This window comes from Sminthopsis crassicaudata, chromosome 3 (assembly GCF_048593235.1).
Source record: "Sminthopsis crassicaudata isolate SCR6 chromosome 3, ASM4859323v1, whole genome shotgun sequence".
Classification (NCBI taxonomy): domain Eukaryota; kingdom Metazoa; phylum Chordata; class Mammalia; order Dasyuromorphia; family Dasyuridae; genus Sminthopsis; species Sminthopsis crassicaudata.
Window position 1 is genome coordinate 375,130,512 of NC_133619.1, and position 17,887 is coordinate 375,148,398.

At 35.3% G+C, this 17,887-nt stretch overlaps 1 protein-coding gene across 1 annotated transcript in view; it reads left to right on the forward strand.

The window, feature by feature from the left end:
* RAB3GAP1 (RAB3 GTPase activating protein catalytic subunit 1) overlaps nt 1-17,887 on the forward strand; it is an 87,624-nt gene that overhangs the window by 66,742 nt on the left and 2,995 nt on the right. Inside the window, exons 13-23 of the mRNA XM_074301897.1 lie at nt 665-834; nt 1,682-1,771; nt 2,661-2,833; nt 3,723-3,777; nt 4,136-4,504; nt 10,378-10,515; nt 12,681-12,908; nt 13,526-13,622; nt 13,716-13,819; nt 14,693-14,808; nt 15,946-16,048. Of these exons, the coding sequence (XP_074157998.1) occupies nt 665-834; nt 1,682-1,771; nt 2,661-2,833; nt 3,723-3,777; nt 4,136-4,504; nt 10,378-10,515; nt 12,681-12,908; nt 13,526-13,622; nt 13,716-13,819; nt 14,693-14,808; nt 15,946-16,048 (1,643 nt within the window). The remainder of the gene's footprint in view (nt 1-664; nt 835-1,681; nt 1,772-2,660; nt 2,834-3,722; nt 3,778-4,135; nt 4,505-10,377; nt 10,516-12,680; nt 12,909-13,525; nt 13,623-13,715; nt 13,820-14,692; nt 14,809-15,945; nt 16,049-17,887) is intronic.

A 17,887-nucleotide genomic window follows, 5' to 3' on the forward strand; every position in this document is an offset into this window, starting at 1 on the left:
AATTTAATTTAAATTCCACTCTCCAGCAAGTGCCCACAGCCAGCAGAATCCCTGCCTGCCTGCCTCTGCACTCAATGGATGTGCTGGTTCCTTTTCACCCAGGATTCTCAGCAGCATAGCTGGGCCTGGCATTCCCAATAAGCTAAGGTTCTCTCAGACTTCTTGGACTCAAGACCCCAACTGCACAAACAATCTGGAGGTGAAAGTTCCTGTGGTCCCTGCTGAGGCTCCTGTCATACCCAGCTAGCCTCAGGGGTCCCCACTAGGTGTTTCTGAGGAGCTAGAGGGAGATGTTATACTTCACATGGGTTCATCCTGGGCTGGCCTTTCTTCAAATCTTGGGTTGTATTGGGAGAACCCACCCCTATTCTGCCCCAAATCATCTTGATTTTTTAACAGTTTATGTTCACTCTGAAGTACAAATTTATTCTATTTACCAACCTACTCCGCCATTTTTCCAGAATCCTCCACTGCAAAGAAATTTTGGTGAGATCTTTGTCCCACATGCTTGCATAGAAAACTTAAGCAGTTGGTAATTGAGTTTTTTAATTTTTGAAGAATGACTAAACTACTTTTTATTACTACATACTTTATTTATCCTTTCTCCCTACTCTGGAACATATTATAATTTGTGTTCATTTTCTGTGTGGTTTTTTTTTATTAGAAACTGTTGATATAACTCATGCATTATCAAAGCTGACAGAACCAGCACCAGTTCCAATTCATAAGTTATCAGTTACAAATATGGTACACAGTGCAAAGAAGAAGATTAGAAAGCACAGGGGTGTTGAAGAGTCACCACTGAATAATGATGTCCTCAATGCTATTCTCTTGGTAAGTATGTGATAAATTTTTTTATTATCATGCTAACATGTAAATGCATATATATTATATAACATGTACACTCTTTGTGTGGTACTTATGTAGTATTTTATGGTACTTATATAGTGTTTATATTATTGTACTCTGTAAAACTTGCATTTTACAATTGAGGATGATCTTCTGAGAACTTTAGTCCAACAATAGACTAGTAGGACCTAAAAGCTTCAGTGGCTTTTAGGGAAAACTATTCATTGTCATTGCTCCTGGTGTCTCCTTAGCCCTTTTTTTTCTGAGAGAGGATAATGAAACTTTCACAGTATAATGTAGTTCAGTCTTCATATTTGAACAACTAAAGTCCAGCTCATCTGTCATGTATATTTAATGCTTAGCTTTGTTCTTTAGTATAGACATTGAAAGGATCTCGTCAGTTCATCCAATCACAGTTAAAGTTCTTTTAAAATAATAGTTTCTTATAAGATAGAAAGTTTTCAGGTTCATTTTCTGTTCATCTAACAAACAAGGGGACATCCTTCTCAAAAAGCATCTGATTTTCAAGCATTTTGTATGCCATTCAAGAAATAGATATCATTTATATATTCAAGGCAGCTAGGTTGTAGAATACTGGACCTGAAATCAGGAAAACCGAGATTTTGCTTCACATGTTTGCAAGGATCACTTCTATAAGAGTAGGTATAGAAGACAAACTTCTAATGTAATAGAAACCCTCTAACTTTTTAACACTCAAGTCAGGAAAAGTTAAATAACAGAAGTCAGCCTATATGAGTAAAAAGTTGAAAGAATGGAGAATGAAGTACCAAAAAAATTGAATCTAAAAGCAGATTTTCTTCCTCTCTTTAAGTTCCTATTCCCTGATGCTGCTTGTGACAAACCATTAGATGGATTTACTTCAACAGGCAACAATAATCCTTCTTCAGATAATGAAGAATATGTAAGTTAATTTGGGTATTCATTGTTAAAAGTAAAATGTAAAGCGTTTTTGCAACTTAGATTTCTAGATATACTGACTATGAAATTCTGGGAAAAGCCATTTAACTTCTATGTACCTAAATTTCCTCATCTATAGAATGAAATGGTAAAAGAGAGGGGAGCCATTGGTCTCTAGAGTTCCTTCTAGTGGTAAAACTATGATATTATCCAGTGAAAATGCCAGGAGAGGGGCAACTAGGTGGCACAGATAGAGCACCAGCCTTGAATTCAGGAGGACCTGAGTTCAAATCTGGTCTCAGACACTTAACACTTTCTAGCTGTGTGACCCTGGGCAAGTTACTTAACCCCAGCCTCAGGGGGGGGAAAAAAAAAAAAAAAAGATGAATGAAAATGGCAGGAGAGCCTCTCTCTATCCTAAATTTTTTTTAATGAATTTTTATATTTTAAAATTGTCTTATACCATTCCATGAAAAAAAAAAATTCATGCTTTCGGTGAAATAAAAAGTCCTTTATTACATAGAATTGATGTGGACATATTTTATAGGTGGAAAGAATTCTACAATCCATGAAAAAATAATATCTAATTTTTGTTCAATGCTCAATTTTTTCATGTTTTAGAGTTTCTAAAATAAATGTTTCAGCACAATTATCTTTATTCTTAGACACTAGAAAATAAGTAAAAAACTTCTTAATGAAATGAGAAATGAAACATCCACTTTTTCATACCTATCCTTTACCTCTCTTAAGGCTATATCAGATATATATCTATACAAACTAAAGTATATATCTATATGTCAAGTATAAATAAACTGGATTATTCTGTATTAGTTCATGGTTAGCATATTTTATATATGCTTTTTAAATATTTTTCTTTTCATTTTTACATTTAGAATCTTTACAATCAGTTCAAATCTGCACCTTCTGACAGTTTGACCTACAAACTGGCTTTGTGCCTTTGTATGATCAATTTCTACCATGGAGGAGTGAAAGGCGTGGCACATCTCTGGCAAGAATTTGTCCTTGAAATGCGCTTCAGATGGGAAAACAACTTTCTGATTCCAGGGTAAATGCTTCTGTTCCTAAGTCTATATATCTAAGCCTGATTTTTTGCTAAATTTCAATACTTTATTGTCAGTTCCTTACATGATACTGGGTGTGTCACTGACTGGCATTTCAATTTAATGTTATCCAGAAAAACTGATTATCTTACTCCAAACTCAGACTTTCCCTTTGGACTTGCCTGTTTGTGTTAAATGTCATTATTTTTTTCTTCTCCTCACTTCCTCTTTCCTGCCTCTCTCCTGACCCTAACCTGATTTCTATTTGTTTCCAATTCCAAATCTCTTATTTCTGTTCTCTTTTTGAAACCCGTGGCTATCATCTGATTTTACATTTTCATCACATTTCCCTAGACTATGAAAATAGCTTCCTAATTGATTTCTATAATCACCAACAAGTGTTCTTGTCCAATAATTCTACCCCAATAATTACACAGTTGTTTAAATAATATTTCTTAACACACATGTCAAATCATATCATTTATGAATTGTTGGTAGTTTCTTTATTGCTTCAAAGATAATATATAAAGTCTTTTTTGCCTGACATTTCATGGCTCTCATTTTTCCAAACTTATTTTATATCTTCACATGTCACATGATTGAGTTAAGGAATTTCACTTAAGATCCCAAACTTTGGGATTTTCTAGTTTGCCAGGGAATATTGAAGCCTTGTGTTTGCTTAAATGGTGTGGAGATAGGGATGTAGCAAGAGTTGAAAATGTAACTCTTTTTGAGGTTTCAGCCTTCACTATCTCATGTAGTTTTTTTATCACTTAAAATTGTTTCTAGGAATTTTTTCCCCAAATATGACTAAAAATGTGTGATACCATGGAAAATTTATAATTCAGTAATAAAATTATAAATTATGTTATTTTTTTTTTGCTCTTTCTTTAGATTAGCTAATGGAGTCCCAGATCTCAGATGTTGTTTGCTTCATCAAAAGCTTCAGGTAATTATTTTCTAACCAGTGTGTTAATTGGTAACTTAAATAAAAACATATTCTGTAAAAAATACTATAGGGGCAGTTAAATGGCACAGTGGATAGAGTACTGGCCCTGGAGTCAGGTGGATCTGAGTTCAAATGTGACCTCAGACACTTCATACTTCCTAGCTGTTTGACCCTGGGCAATTGCCTCACAAAAACAAAAACAAAAAGATGTCATTGTATGATTTATTGCTTTATGTCCCCTGTCTGTCTTGACATTGTTCAGAATATATGAACAGGATAGAGAGAAAATGTTTTGGAGATTGAAAGCTATACAGGTATATATTTTTAAACAAAATATAAATGTTTCCATTTTCCCTAGATGTTAAATTGTTGTATTGAAAGGAAGAGAGCACGTGATGAAGGAAGAAAGTCCACACTTTCTGATTTTGCTTCTAGTACTTCTGCAGGAGATTTTGGGAAAGCAGGAGATTCTGGGCAAGATCATCTAAAAGAGACAGATAAGGAAAAGGGAGAAGTAGGAAAGTCTTGGGATTCCTGGAGTGACAGTGAAGAAGAATATTTTGAATGCTTAAGTGATACAGAGGAACTGAAGGGAAATGGACAAGAGAGTGGAAAGAAAGGAGGGGCCAAAGAATTGTCATGTTTAAAGCCAGAAGGACGCCTACATCAACATGGAAAACTTACATTGCTACACACAGGTGAACCTCTCTACATTCCAGTAACACAGGTAGGCAATGGATCAGTCATTTTTTTACTTTATTTTTTGCTTGGTTTCATGGCATATAGTAGGAAGCGATGACTCTCTGTGTCCAAGCACTTAAAACACCTATACATGTTTAAAAATATATATATATTTTTGAGTAATATGTATAAACTCAAAAAAAGAAAATTTAAAACATTTGTCTTAAAGGGCCAATCCATATTAGGAACAAAAGAGAAAATTCCTAATATATTGCTAAACTAAGGTATCAAGTAAAAGGTGATGGAAAGGGAAAAGAAATTCTGGAAATTGTTGAGAGGCCTTCCAATCTATGATCAAAGTTTCAGCCTAATTCAGAATATAATTATAAGCCATTTCATAATTTAAGTAAGAGAAATGATGTGAATCTTTAACAAAAATGATTTTTGTTTCTTTTTTGGAGCAGAAGAAACTTATGTGGAGGCTGTGAGATAGAGCTTGGAATAAAGATGTGAAAATATAAAGAACTAGGTAGTTGGATAATGAAAGTCTTGAGATTGTGGTTGCTAAGATGTCCTTTCTCACTTAATAAGAATTTTTAAAATAACTTTAAAGAGTTAAAAATAACTCTGAGCCAAACAACAGTTCATATACATCTATACAATTCTTTACAACTACAGTCATATTAAGTAGTACTGTAAATATTTTGATGATTTCCTGAGCTAATAACTATACATCACCATACATCGCTTGTGGATATTTCAGGTTCAATATATCAGATTCAATATCTCAGGTTCAATATAATATTTCTTTTCCACTTTCTTTGTTGCCTCAAGTTTCCTTAAAGAGTAAGCTCAAATCTTGCCTTCTACAGAAGGCCTTTTCCTCCAAATGCTAGTGTCTTCCTCTTTTAAATTACCTTCTATCTGCTCTCTTTATATTTGCCACGCACTCCTTTCCATTTGAACCTTTATTCAGAACAAATTTAAAGGACCCACATCCAGTATAGAAATCCTTTCTGATAGCACATACAATATTACATACTAGTACTTTTCACCTCTGTGCCATGAGGGGAGGGAGGGAGATTTTGTTATCTTTTTTTCAAGGATTTTTGTTATTTTTTTTTTCCTTTACTTATATCTTGATCTTATTTACATTGTTCTTGTCTTCTTACATATGTTTTGATTCTGCTTATTTTAGTCTGCATTATTTCATATATATTTCTTAAGCTTCTTTGAATTCCTCATCTCTGTTATTCCGCAGTAAACAATAAAAAGTCAGTTGCATTTGGTGATTCCCAAGTATTTGACTGTGCCATGACTATCATTGAGACCCTTGAGTGATCAGGCTGAAAAATTGAGTGAGACTCATTTAACCTCAGTCAGAGAAACAACAGGGCAGATTTCATAGCTCTTTTGTCATCTTGGCACAAAACTGGGTGTCAAGTTTTATATTTAATCCTGATTTTTAGCTAAGGCCCAATGTGAAATTTTTTAGTGTAAAAATGCTAACATATATGTGGAAATAGTGCAATACAGGGTTTTCAGATGCCAGTGTGGGGTCAGGGTTTGTAGAGACAAGAAGTTTAGTAAAGTCAATAAGTATTTGTTAAGCACATACCTATGTATCAGGCACTGTGCACAGCACTGGAAATACAAAGAAAGGACAAAAAAAAAAAAAAAAAAAAAGTCCCTGCTTTCATGGAGTTTATAGTCTAACAAAAATTATGTACAAACAAGATATATACAGAACAAATTGGAGGTCATTACAAGAGAAAAATGCTAATGGTGAATTGGGAAAGGCTTCTTGCAGAAGGTGGGATTTTAGTGGGGATTTGAAAAAAGAGAGAAACTGGGAGTCAGAGATGAAGAGGGAAAGAATTCTAGGTGGAAACTTCCATTGAAAATGCACGGAGTCAATCAAGAAAGGGCTTGTGCAAAGAATAGCCAAGGAGGCACAGAGTAGAGGGAGATGGGATGTGGAATAAGGTGTAAGGAGACTGGAAAGGCAAGAGGGGTCTAGGTGTGAAGACCTTGGAATACCAAACAATATTGATAACAGTAACTAGTATTAACCCACATTAAAGTCTGCAAAATGCTTTTTAACTTATTTGAAAATGAAGGGTTTTTAAATTTGATCCTGGAGGTTAGGAAGCTACTAGAATTTATTGAATAGGAGGGTAACCTGCATTTTAGGAAGATCATCTTGGCAGCTGAAGATTATGGACTGGTGTAGAGAGAGACTTGACATAGGGAGACACAGATTGGGCCTGTCCCAGAGAGGAATCAGTGTCAGAGGAGAGAAGGAAGCGTATTTGAGAGGTGTTACAAAGGTAGAACTGGAGGTGGTGAATGAGAGTGATGAGTAGGGCTGGTGCTGGATTGTGAGCCTTGGTGTCTGGGAAGATTTGGTGGTGCCTTCCATAGTAATAGGAATATGAAGAAGAAGGGAAAGTTTGAGGGAAAGGGGAGAGAGAAAGAGTTTGCTTTTGGGCACATCTGGTTCAGGATGTCTAGAAGGCTGTTGGGGATAAGGGCTTAACAGTGAGGACAGAGATTTGGGCTACAGAAGTAAGGGGGGAGATGATGATTGAATTCTGGGAGCTGATGAGATTACAAGTGAAGTAGTACAGATGGAGAAGGGCATCCAGAACAGGCCCCTGGGGACATCCATGATTCGCAGGAACAAATGACATGGATGAAACTCTATTAAAGGAAACTAAGAAGTGGTCTGACAGGAGGAGAATCAGGGTAGAGCTGCTGAAATCCCAGAAAAAAAGAAAGTGCCAAGGAAAAGAGGCTGATTAGGAGATATAGAAGGATGACAACTGAGAACAGGCCAGTGGGTGGGCCGGAGCCAAGGTGGAGGGAGAAAGGCAGAAATTTGCTGCGGTCTCCCCTAGACTACTCCAAATTCTTTTAAATAATGACTCTAGGCAAATTTTAGAGCATCAGAACACCCAAAAAGATGGAGCAGAACATATTCCAGCCAAAGGTGGCTTGGAAGCTCCGCAGAAAAGGTCTGTGGTAGCAGGGAGGAGTCCAGCAGACAGTCCTGGCCTGGCCTGGGCCGACTTCTGAATCAGCAGCAGTCTTGGTGGCTTCCAGACCTCTCAGCCTGGGGACAGCAAAAGAGGAGCTGGATGGTCAGCAGGGAAGTCTGTGGGAACAGAGTAGGAGTACAACATGTAGCCCCGGTTGAGGTCAGAGGAGCCTCAGCCCCAGAGCTCCAGTTGGGAATGGACCCTGCTCACAGCTCCAGGGCAGAAGAGAGAGCTTGTAGTTGAGTGTCCAGAAGGATCTCTGAGTACTGTGGCACAAACCCCTGCAGCCTGGGACAGGGCCCCCTTCCTCCCTGGAAACAGAACCCTCCTTTAACAAAGAATTAGAAGCAGAGTAATAGTTGGAGAAATGAGCAGACAACAGAAAAAACACTGAAAGTTACTATGGTGACAAGGAGGATCAAAATATACTCAGAAGAAGGTAACAAAGTCAAAGCTCCTGCATCCAAAGCCTCCAGGAAAAATGAGAATTGGGGTTAGGCCATAGGAGAGCTCAAAGTAATCAAGGAAGAAAGATGGACAATGGATTTGCCCATTGAGAGGTCATTGGTACTTTGGAGACAGATAACTAATGATCTCCGAAGCCCTAGTTAAGAATATGAGGTAAAGAAAAAACAAAAGGTACTGATTGTAGACTAGAATTCTCAAGGAGGTTAGTCACCAAAGGGAGTAGAGATATGGGGCAGATGGATCAAGTGAAGGTTTTTGTAAGGAAGAGATTAAAGATTAATGAGAGAACAGAGATCATAGAGGATCCAATCAGCTATAAAAGATGACATGAAATGGCATCACTTGAGCATGTCAAGAGTTTGTCTCTGTAATGGCAGTGAAGGAAAAGAGATATATAGAAAGCCTCCAAGTGATCCGAGAGTAGGAAGATGAGAGGGCTTTCTGCAAATGGCTTTTTTTTTTTTTTTTTTTTTTTTTTTTTTTTTTTTTAAAGAAAAATATGAGACAAGTTTCTCAGTTGAGAGACTAGGGGGTCAGAAGAGCCTTGAGACGTTTAAGGAAAGAAAAAAGTGTAGAGAAAAACATGGGTAGTGAGTGGAATAGTGAATCAGTTAGGTTGGTGGTAAAGGCCTGGTTAAGGTTTTATAACATAAATTTGTAGTTGACCTGGTGACATTAATTCAGCATGTGACTGTAAAGTAAGGAGATTGTAGGAGAAATCCAAGGAAAGGGCTTGCCAGGGCAAGGTCAGGGCAAGAGTAAGGGGTCAAGCGACTTAAGAGAAGAGTAACTTAAACTGATTCATCAAGGAGTTAAAATGGAGAAGGGAGAAAGAAAGGAGATGATGTGGGAAGGAACTAAGGGGGGAGAGGAATGGGAAGTTATGGTGAAGTCAGAGAACATGATTTGAGGAAGCTGGCAAAGGAATAAGCAAAAAGAATAACAACAAACCGTGATCAGATAAGGTATTTTTACATTTAATGAACATGGAAGTTGTGTGAGAAATGAGACATTTATAGGTGACAGCAAGTCAAACAAATTTTATTTGGATTGATTGAAGATAATATTGTTGTCATTTTTAAAATTTTTATTTCCTGCCAGAAATTTGTAAACCGTGGCTTATGCTTATTATGTTATTCCCTCCTTTCCAGTCTTCTTCCCCTTGATTGTAAACTGTCACATTGAATATTCAAGCCATATTGGTTTCTTTGCTGTATGATACTTTACTATCTCATTTCTATAACTTTGCACTGATTGTTTCTCCCAGCAGAAATCTACTTCCTCATCACCTCTTTTTCCTAATACCTAGTTTCAGACATCTGCTTCCATCTCCCCATTTACTAGTCCCTGGTATCCTTCTGCTTTGCAAGTACTATCTTTTCATAAAATTTTTCCTGATCCCCTCAGCTGCTAGGATTCTTCCCAAAACAATCTTTTCTTTTTTTGTATATTATTTATGTATATTCATATATATGTTTAAGCATTTTGAGAGAAGGAACTGTTTTCAATTTTGTCTCTATATACGCATTACTTAGTTTAGTGCACAGACTTAGCCCTTAATAAGTGTTTCTTGATCATCCCATAATAGAAATTTCAACATTTTTGTGCCTAAAAGACAGAGTAGATAGATTGTGGTAATTCTTTAGATTTGTGCATCTTGCATCTTTCAGGTCCAGGACTTAAACGAATTGACTCTCAATGAGTCTTCCTAAATGTCTCTGAACAATGTAGAAATATTCTGTTGTCAGGTAACCTTCTTAACGACTATGGCGTTGTTCTTTTTTCCCATCAAAAATTGCTTTAGCTGCTTTTTTGTTTGTGCTTAGGAAGCACTTAATTTTTTTCTCACCTTAAAAGAAAACAAAAACTTTCTCTTGGGAACATTAATTATAATATTTTTGAACTGAAACAGACTCATCTTTTGACATCAGATCCTACTTATTTGGGGGCTTTTAGTTGGGGGAAGAACCATTTACTTTTATGCAGATATATGTATGTATTTATTTCACTTTTTTAAAACATTTATCTTTTAGTTGATCGTATTAGGAATTATTTGCATTAGTCTAATCTAGATTAGTCATGCCCAATAACATTTTATTTTAGCTTTTTCATCTTAACAGGCAGCAAAATGTTTGCCTCTGGACATGACTTTTCCTACCTTTTAAATGCAGATATCCTTAGAGTAGACCTCCAGATCTTATTTGGAGAGTTAAAATTACATTTACCCTTATGTTTAGTTTGTTGTTTTTGAAGACAGTTTAAAAAAGCTTTCATCTCTTTTACTTCTATTAGAAATTGAATCTTGCTAGAGGTAAAATAATTGTCTTTATTCTATTTTTATGGTCCTCTTCCAAAGGGAGTGCTTTGTAGAGGGAAGCTGTTTGCAATTCTGCCCTTTTGTACTTCCCAGGAACCAGCCCCTATGACAGAAGATCTACTAGAAGAGCAGTCTGAGGTCCTGGCTAAATTGGGGACATCTGCAGAAGGTGCTCACCTCCGGGCCCGCATGCAGAGCGCCTGTTTGCTCTCAGATATGGAGTCTTTTAAGGTACACCCCATGAGTAGCATTCTGTGGACTATTTTCAGCATTTCCTGGATGAAGCTGTAAAAGTCAGCCCCTTCGAAGTAACCCAAAAGCTTGAATAGTTGTGTTATTTTTCTGGGGAACTTTGATTTTATTTGTAACTCTACCCCACCTCCTCAAAGGACACATTCAGATCTGTTCCATAAGTATTACAAAAGAATATACTACGCTTCAAATAATTTGAAAGTTAAGAATGAAAACATTTTAATATGTGAATCTGGCAATTTCCTCCTTTCTTTTGTGCAGAAAAAAAAAGTATACTACTTCCAAACAAACTCTATAGTTCTGTTCAAATTAAATATATAAAAATGCCATTTCAAACTACATATCTGAATTTTTTAAATATTTTACTAAATTTTAAAAATAATACAAGTTTAATTTGCAGATTTAAAATTTAATTTACAAATTTTAATTAAACATTTAAAATTACTGTACTTTTAAAAATACAGTATACTTAAGGAATAAAAGAGGCACTTTGGTGAACTGAGTTAAAGGCTAGGACAGATAATGTTATTGTTGGAGGAGACAAATCTGAGCCATTTCATAGATGAAAGAAATGGAGGCCCAGAGAGGTAAAAGGGTTTGTTTGTGGCCGCGTAGGCAGAAAGTACCAGAGCCATAACTGAAGCCCAGAATTCCTAATTCCAAACAGTGCTGTATATATTATAACATACAGACACCTATTAGGAATGATCCTGGACAACTGTATACCATTCATCATCTTAATTTATCTGCAATAGAGTTTTATTGTTGCTATGGCTCTAACTACATCCCCTAGAAGCCCCTTTTTGTTGGCTCCCAGGATCCATATGCAGGTAACATGCTCCCATAGTTTCCATAGCCTCACAAGAGGAGTCCTTAAGCTGAAGAGAAAACTAAACAAAGGACCTTTGAGACAATTGCAAATGAACATGGGGAAAAAGAGCCATTTTGGATTCGTCTAATAGCAGACCACTTTTACAATGATTGTATTTTATTTTTGGTTTTGGTTTTCACCTTCTTGGAACTTTTCTACTAATGCCTTGAGTGCAAAGCTGTTTGCTATTATAAGCATTTCAGTGTGGCATTTCCAAACAGGAAGAATGAAACAGAGAATGGTAACGTGAGAAAAATAACAAAAAAGTTGAAATTTGCAGCTTAATTCTCAAGTTTTAATATATTGATATAAATTTTATCAAAAAATGCCTTGATGCTTTAATATCGCACTTTGTTGTCAATAAATTTGTAGTTTTATTTTATTTTTAAAATGACATGTCCTCTCTTCATCTTCAGGCTCAAAACTGGACTTATTTTAAGATTTCTAATATATCTAATTATTAATTCTTTATCCCATGGAATAAGCTTTTCAATAGTCAATTTGGTTTCCTTAACTTGAGGAATTAGAGCCTGATTTTATTTCACTCCCAGAACAATTTATGTGAATGGGGATTGGGTATATAAAGTGTCAGGCTTTGATGGCAGGATAAAATAATTTTGAAAGCCAAAATTTATTGTACTACCAATATTGGCTTATTATAAAGGGAAAAATTCCTGCTTTGTATTATTCTGTGATTGTCTGTGTTTCAGAATTTATTTAATTTAATGTATTTAATTTTTTTTTCCTAATCAGTGGCAAATTATAATTTTAAATTGAGTTTATCTAACATAGATTCTTAATTATTTTCAGTTTATGTTAAGTTCAAGTTCTGAACTTGTCAAATAAAAAAATTCCCTTTTTTCTTCCTCCTTTCCTCCCTCTCTTCCTTTCTTCCTTCCTTATTTCTCCCTCTTTTCCTTCCTTCCTTTCTTTCTTTCTTCCTTTCCTTTCCTTTCCTTTTCCTTTTCCTTTTCCTTTTCCTTTTTTTTCCTTTTCCTTTTCCTTTTCCTTTCCTTTCCTTTCCTTTTCCTTTCCTTTTCCTTTCCTTTTTTTTTTTTTTTTGTAATACTAGGATAGCGCAAATAGAACTTGAGTTTTAGCACCTGACTTTATTCTAGGTAAAAAAAAAAAATAATAATCCAATTTACCTCATATATTGAAATGGCATAAATAATGAATTTTTTGCAAAATCAGTTATCAGTGACTTGGTTTTAAATTTTGATTGTGTAGATTTTTTAAAAATATATTTTTGGGGGGCTGTGTTTCATTTTAGGCAGCCAATCCTGGTTGCTTCTTGGAGGATTTTGTGAGGTGGTATTCACCCCGGGATTATGTTGAAGAGGAAGTGGTTGATGAAAAAGGCAATGTGATCCTCAAAGGAGAGTTGAGTGCCCGAATGAAGATTCCTAGCAATATGTGGGTGGAGGCCTGGGAAACAGCTAAGCCAGTTCCAGCTCGAAGGCAGAGAAGACTATTTGATGACACTCGGGAGGCAGAAAAGGTAATTGATGATAAAATCTATTTTTTCAGAATATTAAGATGATTTTTGCAGTATTTGAGTGCCAGCTTGATATACTGTCATGAGAATTTGAGAACACTTGAAGCAAAGTGTCAAATTCCAACCAATTTCCCTCACTCTCACACCACCAAAGTAGCTCTTTTAAGGATATAAAGTGAGTTTTTCTCTCTTTATTTTAGCCTTTGAAATGTTAAGTATAAAAATTAATTACAGACTAATCAAATGATAAGGGATACATTTGATATGAAATATGCATGCCATTAAGCCAAGGTTTGGCTTTTCATTTATCTTTATGGCTTTATTCTAGTGTTGGAAATAGCTACTTCTCATTTCATAATTTAATAAAAAAAAAAAAAGAAAGAAAGAAAGACAGAAAAGAAAAAGAAAAAAAGAATGACAGGTTTTAAAATTTGTTTGTTTTGAGCTTTTTTCCATGGGGATCATATAACTTTTTTGGAATATTGAGAAATGAGTTTTTTATATTCTTTTATTAAGGAATTTATTGTTTTGCATACCATGAACACAAATAGGGAAAAGCTGCGGCAAGTATGCCTGTACCCTGCAAACATAGCAATATTCACTTTGCATATTCTCTCCAGGTACTGCACTACTTGGCAATCCAGAAACCTGCAGATCTTGCAAGGCATCTCTTACCTTGTGTGATTCATGCAGCTGTACTCAAAGTAAAGGAGGAAGGTAAGTTTGATTGATTATTTGTGCATTTTTCAAAATTAAGATATATATTTTAACTTATTTAATAAATAATGGGTGTGATGTTTTTAATGACAGAAACTCTGGAAAACATTTCTTCAGTTAAGAAAATCATAAAACAGATAATATCCCATTCCAGTAAAGTTTTACGATTCCCTAATCCAGAAGACAAGAAATTAGAGGTAAGTTCTTCATATAGTCACATATCCTTTCCAAATGTCTTTCTTGCTTTCTAGTAATTGTTAATAGTATTTTTTTCCAATTACACATAAAGACAAATTGAAACATTCATTTTTTTTTTAATTTTGAGTTCCAAATTTTCTCCTTCCCTCATGTCCTCCCTCCCTGAGTAAGCAATTTGATATAGATTATATATGTGCAGTCATATAGAACCTATTTTCATGTTAGTCATTTTGTGAAAAAAGAAACAGACCAAAAGAAAAAAAAAAAACACCAAAAAAAAAAAAAGAAAGAAAAATACTTGAACTTCATTTAGGTACCATTGGTTCTTTTTCTGGATGTGGATAGCAATTTTCATCATGAGTCCTTTGGAATTGTCTTGGATCACTGTATTGTTGAAAATAGTAAAATCATTCATACAGTATTGCTGTTACTGTGTACAGTGTTCTCCTGGTTCTACTCACTTCACTTTTTCAGCTCATGTAAGTCTTTACAGGTTTTTCTGAAATCTGCCTGCTTGCCATTTCTTATTACACAGTAATATTCCATTACATTCTTATTCCACAACTTGTTAATCCATTCTTTAAAAATTGATGGGCATACCTTCAATTTCCAAATCCTTACTGCCAAAAAAAACCATCTGCTGTAAATATTTTTGTACAAATAGGTCCTTCTCCCCTCCCTCACTCTTTAAAAAAATCTCTTTGGAATACAGACTAGTAGTGGAATTGCTGGATCAAAAAGTATGCCCTTGGGCATAGTTTCAGGTTGCTCTCCAGTATGATTGGATCAGTTCATAATATAGTAATTTAAAATAAAAAGGTTTTGCTTCTTGTTTTGTTCTTGTATGTGGATTTCTTCTTTCAAATGTATAGGAAATCATCCATCAGATTACTAATGTGGAGGCTACTATTGCAAGAGCACGTTCGTTGAAAGCCAAGTTTGGAACCGAGAAATGTGAACAAGAGGAGGAAAGGGAAGATCTAGAAAGGTAAGAAGTGTGTGGGCTCTCTGTGTTACATACAAGTGCTGATGGTGAAAATAACATTTCTGTGAACTCTCCAGTGAATGGAGTCATGTAGTGAAAATGTTTGAGAAGATGGCAGGTTTCTGTTTCTAGCTCAGCTGCTAACAAGCTTTGTGTCTTTGGGTCAATCACTCTGTGTCTCTGAGCATGTATCTGTATAATGAAGGAATTTGGATTAGATTCTAGGGTCCTTTCTATCTTTACTATTCTATGAGTCTATGAAAGATTATTTGAAAATATGACAATATTAGTAGACTATTCTAGCCAAGAACTAGGAACTCTTGTGAATACAGAGATTTTATGGGGATTTCTCTTGGGCATAGATGTTGAACCGGCTAGCCCTGTTTGAAAGTTACCTCAACCTCAAATTCTGTGATTTTGAGCATTTGATAGAGCTTTACATCTGTTCCTAGCTTGAGTTTATCTTAAGATTTTGTTGAATGAAATTTAGCAAACCACCTTGCCCTTGATACCTTTCTTGTCAGTAAAAAGAGTAGGTTCCTATCAAATAATTCATCTCCAAGCAGCAGTATGTGAATTAGTGAGCAGATGGTGCGTGTCTGGTGATTCTGTGCCTCTGACTCTTCATTATTTCTACCATACATTATCTGTGATATATTTTTGGGAGCACAGTGACACATGCACATAATGGTGCAATTTACAATTGAGACTTTGTCCAACAAGAAATGTAAAAAAACCCCACAAAACTCCTTCAGAGAAAAAGCATGAGAACTGGAGAGATGAAGCTTTTCTTTTCTAAATAAAACTTTATCATCTTAAAAACTGAACTCATACTTTAGTAATTTCTCAAGTTATTATTTTGAAAGAATATGTTGAATATTTTTCCTTGAACTTGAATAAAACTAGGGTTTCTTTCACATTTTATAAATTATCAAACAAGCAGTAAGATCATAAACATTGATTTTAATTTTCAATTTAAAATGCCAGTTTCTACTGGTAACAGGATTTCCACTCTAGTTTTTGTATATTTTGCAAGGATCCTTTTGAGGTCTTCTTGTCAAGAAAATTAATCTAGGAGGATCTACACAACTATGAACTGAGCTATTTGCCTTCCATGCTTTCATGGTTTGTTTCATGCAGGTTTGTGAGTTGCCTCTTGGAGCAGCCTGAAGTGTCAGTCATTGGTGCAGGAAGAGGACATGCTGGGAGTATCATTCATAAGCTGTTTGTGAATGCTCAGAGGGTATGCAAGATTGTTTATTTACTGTGCCGTAGGCCTTTTCAAACCTTATAATCATTTATGGAAAAAACATTTCTGCCTTCTGAATGATGCCGGTTATCCAGCAATTTACCTGTTTCTGAATTTGTTCTTTAGCGGTAATTGAGTGTAGAGTAGCTTTGTGAGTCTGTGTGTATGTATAGTTTTTTGTATGTGTGAGTGTGTGGGTGTGCGCATACGCAGGACATGAGAAGAATGCTGACATTGCTGTTAAAAGTCCTCACCTAAATGTTTGCTCTGGACCATTAATTTTCACATATAAAAATTTAGTCCAGTTGCCTAATGTATTGGCCTATTTTGTAAAATGAACATGTTTAGTACTTGGTAGATCATCATAGATAAAAAAGGGCATGCGATTCATTATTACTGGCAGAAACTAACATTCAATTTAGTTCCTTAGTTATTAAATAATGCCAGCCAGGTGTTTGTTCTTCCAGACCAGAACATAGTTTTTCCTACAACTATTAAACCCTAATAATAATAAGCTTTAATATTAAACTTAATTAATCATCTGCTTCTTGAAAAGGACCTCAGGCAAGTCACTTTACTTAGCTCTCCACACAAATCTGCAAGATTTTAAGATGCATGGGAGTCACCAGTCTGCATTGGTAGAGGGAATTTACTCGTTGAGGGTTCTCTACACCAATGAAATCACAGATCTGAGTCCTTCTCCCCCCAAAACAAGTAACCTGAAGGAAGCCAAATTTCAAAACTGTAGCATTAAACATTAGACAGCACACCTTGATACTCTTAAAACTATGGAGCTTTGAATATGTTAATATTGAATTGATGATAATGGTGCTTGACACAGGTTTTCTCTCTCCCTCTCTCCTGAGCACTTGACAGAAAAGATATTTTTGTATTTTAAACAGCTGCCATCTTCCCAGGGGTAATATTATTTCAGGGCCAGTCTTTTGAATCTTAGCGATACTTAGAAAAAACACAGGTTTAAAAATGTGCTAAGTTCATGTCACCTTACTAGAGATGATCCTGATAGTAAATGACCCAACTTTGACTTTTCTCAGAGTCAAATTGGAAGGAAACTTAATGTCTTTACATTATAGAAAAATAATTTTTAGATTCTTTGCCTTCTATTTAATACCATATTTTGATTTTAAAATAGCCAAGATCATCCATAATTTGTTACTTAGAATGAATTTAGCAAATGTTGAAAAATGTGATTAATCAGGGGTGAATTCCCTAAATTTCAAAATCTTAGAACAGAAATTGAGGATTTCAAATATCCTTGTAAATTAGTGTTGTAGAAAATAATAGGGCAGCTAGGTGGTGCAGTAGATAGAGTAGCAGCCCTAAAATCAGGAGGACCTAAGTTCAAATCTGGTCTGACACATAAACTTTCTAGCTGTATGACCCTGGGCAAATCCCCAATTGCCTCAGCAAAGAAAAGAAAAAATAATAATAGAAGTTTCAATTTAATTTATTATTTATTTGTTGGCACATAGTCAAGCACTTCATTTTTACCCATAGTTAGACTTTTCCCAGCATACTGGACAGATGGATATGATCATTTTCCCTAGTTATGGCCAATGTCGTTTTTTCCTCTGAAGATTTTGCAGTATATCTTCTTGCTGCTTTGAAGAATATCATTTGCATTCTTAGGCATTTTTTAAAAATCCTATGGATTATATTTCTTTGTGGAAATTGCTATGTATTGCATGATGTTAAGAGAAGTGAAGTAGTGAAGAGTAGCGAAGGCTCAGAGAATTATGAGTCAGAAATATAAGTGATCTCGTTGGTACATTTTCAAGTTTTTAGGGAAAAAACTAAGGCAAAATGGTACTC